The following is a 6,399-nucleotide window of genomic DNA, read 5'->3' as shown; positions in this document are numbered from 1 at the left end:
CTAATAGTGTTATAATTTTATAATAAAAAATAATTTTATACTATTTGACTTTTTTTGTACTTCATTACTCTTTTATGCATAACATAATATTGTACAATCTTTTAAATAAAGCCATTCCAAATTAAATAAAATACTCTATACAAACATTCTACTTGACACCATTACTCTTTTATGCATAACATAGAAATGAATTGTTTTATTAACCATTAATTAAATGTGTCTTTATTTTTAAATTTGTAACCAAAATAACATGTCAGATTTGAAAAATAAAACTCTTAGGTGTCTTATTAAAAAATAAAAATAATTTTATACTATTTGACTTTTTTATGTACTTGACACCATCATTACTCTTTTATGCATAACATAGAAATTAATTGTTTTATTAACCATTCATTAAACGTCTTTATTTTTAAATTTGTAACCAAAATAACATATTGGATTTGAAAAATAAAACTCTTAGGTACCCTATTAACTCTTATTAACTGGTGTTTAATTTTCTTTTTGAACTTTTTTTATTTAAACCTAAAAATATTGTATGATCTTTTAAATAAAGCCATTCCAAATGAAATAAAATAGACTCTTTACAAACATTGTTATCACTCCTTTTATTTGGAAAAGTAACTCATTTTATGTTTTTTATTTAGTGTTGGTTCTATTACAGTACATGTCATCCCATACCTTGTTGTATTGCCTTGTTGTTGTTTTTTTTTTCCCCTCAGTGGATTGGCATTACAAAGACGTTTCATATGAACAACGCCCAACTGATATTTGCTACTTTTGCATATAGAAAAAAAAATGGCCAACCAGAATACACACATTTTAATTGCGAACTGTTTTTATTTGAACCTTTTAATTATTTCAAAATTTCCATTAGAAGAACAACCCAAAGTGTCACTTTGATTTAAAAAGACCAGGGGGGGTAGATTTGGGTATCACATTAAGTAGCATGAAGGGGAGAGGGATAAAAAAAACAAAGTGCTGAAAATGCCATTTTTAATATAAATAGACCCAAGCTTTGATCTTCATGTTTCTTCTTCTGGGTGTGAAAGGTCTTGTGTGGAATCTCTTAGCTGTTTTTGCATGCTTTTGGGCTTGGAGCTCCTCCACAAACGAGGGTTGGCTTTCTTCCCACCACTACGGCATTTTCAGTTTCCTGAGAATCGGGAGATTTCATCAGGTGTCTTGCTCTTCTGTTTTGAAACCAGACCTGCAAAAACAATAAATTGATATTAGTGGCCATAGTCTTTTTTTATCAACATATATATATATAAGGAAAATAATTTTTACATATTTATTTTTATGCTTCTGTAGCTTTTTTTTTCAATGTTCAGTGCATTAAATGCAAAAGTAAATGATAATGAAATCATTTAATTACAATTTAAAATTAAATCATTTAATTAAAATGACAACAACGCCATTCATTTATTATATAAATAATAAAAAAATTTACAACTGTAATTCATTAAAATCTTCAATTCAGAAAATGCTTAATGTTCCATAATATAGTGAGACTTGGCTTGAAGTAGGACTTCCAAAGGGTATTTCAATCCATTTTTTGTTCATCTGCTTTGTGATTTTTTTTTTTAATATTTATTTCAGGTACTTATATAGCGCCATCAATGTACGCAGCGCTTTACATATATAATGTACATTCACATCAGTCCCTAACCCTCAAGGGGTGTACAATCTAAGGTCCCTAACCCTCAAGGGGCGTACAATCTAAGGTTCCTAACCCTCAAGGGGCATACAATCTAAGGTCCCTAACCCTCAAGGGGTGTACAATCTAAGGTCCCTAACCCTCAAGGGGTGTACAATCTAAGGTCCCTAACCCTCAAGGGGTGTACAATCTAAGGGCCCTAACTCACATTCATACATACACATACTAGGGACAATTTAGACAGGAGCCACTTCACCTACCAGCATGTCTTTGGAGTGTGGGAGGAAACTGGAGTACCTGGAGCAGGGGCGGACTGACCATTTGGAAACTCGGGCACTGCCTGAGGGCCCAGGGTAAGCAGGGGGCCCCATGGGATGCCCCTGGTACCTTTTTCATAGGCTTTTTTGAGTTTGGGCAAGGACACAGGGGCCCCATGATCCCCTATTGCCTGGGGGCCCCATGATTTGTCAGTCCACCCCTAACCTGGAGGAAACCCACACAGGCACAGGGAGAACATGCAAACTCCAGGCAGGTGGTGCTGTGGTTGGGATTTGAACCAGCGATCCTAGTACTGTCAGGTGGAAGTGTTAACCATTTAGCCACTGTGCTGTCCCAATTCTTTCCACACAGGGGTGGATTTAGTAAAATTGGAGTACTCAGAATCTGGTGCAGCTCTGCATGGTAGCCAATCGGCTTTCAACTTCAGCTTGTTCGGTTAGGCTTTGGCTGAAGCTGATTGGTTTCTATGCAGAACTGCACCATATTTTGCACTCTCCAGTTTTAGTAAATAACCCCCATATTGTTACTCTCTATTTTTCTTCTGTAACAAATAAAAATGACCTCTCACCTGTATTCTGGGTTCTGGTATCCCGGTTATCTGTGAGAAGCAGCATCGGCTCACATAGTCTGGGTAGGGATTGAGGTTAAACTGTTTTTGAAGAAAGAGGGTCTGTTGTTTATTGTATAATGTTCTTTTTCTAGACTTCTGACTTGAAGTTGAAGGAAGCTGATCTTCTACGTCACTTCTGAGCATCTTAGGGCTTTTTAGTTCCTCTGCAGGGAAAGGCCCTATTGAAGACACCACCAAAGTCTGATATTAATAAAAGAAAAATACCTGGTCAGGGGCAGACTGACAACTCATGGGGCCCCCGGGCAATAGGGGATCATGGGGCCCGTGTCCTTGCCCAAACTCAAAAAAGCCTATGAAAAAGGTACCAGGGGCATCTCATGGGCCCCTCTACTGACCCTGGGCCCTCGGGCAGTGCCAGAGTTTCCACATGGTCAATCCGCCCCTGATGCCTGGTATAAAAAAACATACATACAGTAATAAGCAAAGTAATCACCAGTGACATGGATAAAATGGTTCTTTTTAATAAATAAATGCTCAGACTACAAAGGTCAATATCTAATAAGTCTGATTAGAAAAGCTTGGGATATACCAATGCTTCCCAGAGTTTATTATGTTGCTGTTAACAATAATAGGGTTGCTTGGGTGTGGTCTTGGACTGAGCTCGGGTAAACTATAAAAAATATATATTTTTTATAATTTTATATTATATTTTATAAACTGTATAAAATTTTTTTTTTTTTTATAACTATACGTTCTAAAAAGCATTATAATGAGGGCAGAAAGATACAAAAAAAAATCTTTGAATATTTAACTTAAAATAATCTATGGAAAACGATGACATTGGGATTATGGGATTTTTACATTTTGTACAGGTCCATACATAAAATATACTTTTTCATTTTACCTAAGCATTTGAGTGCTGAAACAGATTTATGAAGTGTGATCATTTCTAACTTAACATGAATATAACAGGATATTAACATTTATTTATTTCAGGTACTTATATAGCGCCATCAATGTACGCAGCACTTTACATATATATTGTACATTCACATCAGTCCCTAACCCTCAAGGGGTGTACAATCTAAGGTCCCTAACTCACATTCATACATACACATACTAGGGACAATTTAGACAGGAGCCAATTCACCTACCAGCATGTCTTTGGAGTGTGGGAGGAAACTGGAGTACCCAGAGGAAACCCACACAGGCAGAACATACAAACTCCAAGCAGGTGGTGCAATGGTTGGGATTTGAATCAATGACCCTAGTACTGCCAGGAGGAAGTGCTAACCATTTAGCCACTGTGCTGCCCACATTTATAGGTAAAGTTGATTCAGTGAATATCTGATTGTCTCTCGGAGGATCAGGAAGGAATTTTTTTTCCAGCAGGAGCAAATTGGATCGTGCTTTGCTGGTTTTTTTTGCTTTCCTCTGGACCAACTGTGGGTGTAGGATTATAACTTTTTAATTTTTTTTTAGTGGTTGAACTGGATGGACTTTTGTCTTTTTTCAGCCAGACTAACTATGTAACTATGTAGCATCTACTTTTTAGTATGGTATAATGTTCATAATAATAATAATAATAAAGCTTTATTTTGAAAGGCTCATAACCTGCCTCTAACAACATTTGTATTGTTTTGGGTAGAGCAGAAAAAGGTTAGAATCTCTGTTAAATTTTTGTCTGTTATGCCATTGAAAATACTTTTTTTTGCTTCCTATCCCCATGACACCCATATCATAAATTCAGGGAGTTTTTGTCACGAGACAGAAATAGGCAGATGTCAATATAAACAATTTCAGAAATCTAACCCTGTCCCACTTTTGATTCTCCCTCAACTGGAGATATTTCTCATCACTTCCTGTCCTGAAAGGAAGTGAGGGGATACTACTCTAATAGGGACCCTGACTAAAGGCCAGACATAGGGGCTCATTTACAAAAGGCAAATAGGCTGGTCATTTTGCAATGGAATTTCCCCTAAAGCTTGGTGAATGTGATGAAGTTTCACTATGCAAAGAAGACTCAATGGTATTAAAGGAAGATAAAAAAGTATATTTTGGGTGTACATGGTGGAATTCACCTCATCCACTAAACTCTGGAAAAATATCCCTTGCAAAGTGAACAGTTTATTTGTTTAAGGCAGTGTTTCTCAACTCCAGTCCTCATGGACCCCCAACAGGTCATGTTTTCAGGATTTCCCTCAGATGAAACAGCTGTGGTAATTACTAAGACAGTGAAACTGATCAAATCACCTGTGCAAAATAATGGAAATCCTGAAAACATGACCTGTTGGGGGTCCATGAGGACTGGAGTTGAGAAACACTGGTTTAAGGTGACATTGTCCTTTAATTAAAGTATTAAAAGTAGCTTGTATCTAGGGATACAATGGCTTACAAGGATGCAAGTTTATATACTCTCAATAGATACATATGTATAAAATATGGAACTTACTTTTGAGCCCAGCTGTGCTTTGACCCGTGAAATGAAGCTGATCCTGGATGCATGTGGTTGGTGCGGGTTCCTCCTGCTTGACAGTAACAGTTGTGCTACTTTTCGGGGTTTCTTGTGGTATCCCGAGAACTGAATAAAGTTCTACTAGGGTGTCCTGAAGGATGTTTGGGTTCTTCAAAGGCAGTTGTGTTTCCACATCTGAAGGAAAAGTCCCAGGGCTGCCCAATGACTTATCATGAGTACGCGGAAGCAGATAAAGGTCAGGATAGTCATCTTGTAGGGAAAGAGCATTGCAAATCGCCTGGTCCAACTCTGGGTCATTTTCCATGGTGGCTCCTCTGAGTCTCAAAATGTCTGATCGTAGTTAGTCGAGAACTCTCTATATTGAGAGGGGAAGTTCCAAAAATGTGTGGTGGGACAAAGGATACTCTACTTTGATGGCCATAGGAAGGCCAACAATGAAACATCAGGTCCTTGATCCTCCCTCTAAAGCTGTCTCCCTGTTCACACGTCATTTTGACCAGAACAAGAAATGTGTTAGTAGACTACATAATGTAAATACTTGGAGTCCTTTAATATCAAAAGAAACTTAGTGAAACAGATACAAACTTTTTAAATAAATGTAATCCACATCTTTGGTTGACCTTCAAAGGAACTAAATGAATAAATAAATGAAAGGTGTATCAAAGGGCAAGTGTTTAGTATAGCCTTAGATATCCCCCACATTGTATTGTTTTATTCCTAATTCGGAATAATTATGTGTAGTATATTTAGTTTTATTCAGACAGTTTTGTAGCATATGATGAACATTCCTTGATTTAGATTTATTTTTTCCTATCACATTTTAAAAATGATGATAATAGCAAAGGCAATTAACTAAATAAACTGTGAAAATTTATAAATTTAAAATTCTACATTTGTGTAGCATATAACTGCCACTTAGTAATATTATTAACAGTCACCAACAATAATAGCAATTTAATAAAAATAACAATTATCATAATCACAAGCACGTAGGGATGGGGACATTTTAATTATTTTTTTATTACTATTTATTTATTCTTTTTTTTTTTTATATTGTTGCTTTGAATTTTTTTAATCACTTTTATTGCTGTCACAAGGAATGTAAACTTCCATTGCAACAGCAATAGGTATGTGACAGGTACTCCTTATGGATGGGTCTGGGGTCAATAACACCTCAAATCCATCCTCAGCCCCTAAAAGCATTTAATCACATCAATATTAATCACATCAATATCGATGTGATTAAATGCTTTTCTTTTTTTCAAAATGGAGCTGTTTGTAGCTGAGTAAACTGGAAGTGATGTAAGGTCATTGCCTATCACTATATATCACCTATCCATTCAGTTGTATCCAACCATTGGTGATTGCATGGACTGTCACTTGTAAGTGACTTTTTCCATGAATTCTCTTAGCAAT

The 6,399-nt window shown here is 36.2% G+C and overlaps 1 protein-coding gene across 1 annotated transcript; it reads right to left on the bottom strand.

Moving 5' to 3' along the window:
* Positions 1–1,066: 1,066 nt before the first annotated feature.
* On the bottom strand, positions 1,067–5,287 carry LOC149444911 (homeobox protein siamois-like). Its single transcript, XM_089654410.1, has 3 exons — positions 4,960–5,287; positions 2,505–2,725; positions 1,067–1,207 (listed from the first exon to the last, which is right to left on the bottom strand). Exons 1-3 carry the CDS (start codon positions 5,285–5,287, stop codon positions 1,067–1,069), a joined length of 690 nt encoding a protein of 229 aa, XP_089510536.1.
* Between the last annotated feature and the right edge of the window lie 1,112 nt (positions 5,288–6,399).

Source organism: Staurois parvus, unplaced genomic scaffold (assembly GCF_062004578.1).
Source record: "Staurois parvus isolate SC_StPar_1 unplaced genomic scaffold, SC_StPar_1.0 ptg000764l, whole genome shotgun sequence".
NCBI lineage: Eukaryota > Metazoa > Chordata > Amphibia > Anura > Ranidae > Staurois > Staurois parvus.
Note: the sequence above shows the minus strand (reverse complement) of the source record. Positions and strands in the feature narration are given on the sequence as shown.

What these genes read in the sequence shown, in the direction of transcription:
- LOC149444911 (XM_089654410.1), bottom strand. Translation starts at nt 5,287, where the DNA reads ATGGAAAATGACCCAGAGTTGGACCAGGCGATTTGCAATGCTCTTTCC. An exon ending in AAGCACAGCTGGGCTCAAAA is followed by an intron (nt 2,726 to 4,959) that starts GTAAGTTCCATA and finishes TGTCTTCAATAG; the next exon opens with GGCCTTTCCCTGCAGAGGAA. An exon ending in TACCAGAACCCAGAATACAG is followed by an intron (nt 1,208 to 2,504) that starts GTGAGAGGTCAT and finishes TTGTTTTTGCAG; the next exon opens with GTCTGGTTTCAAAACAGAAG.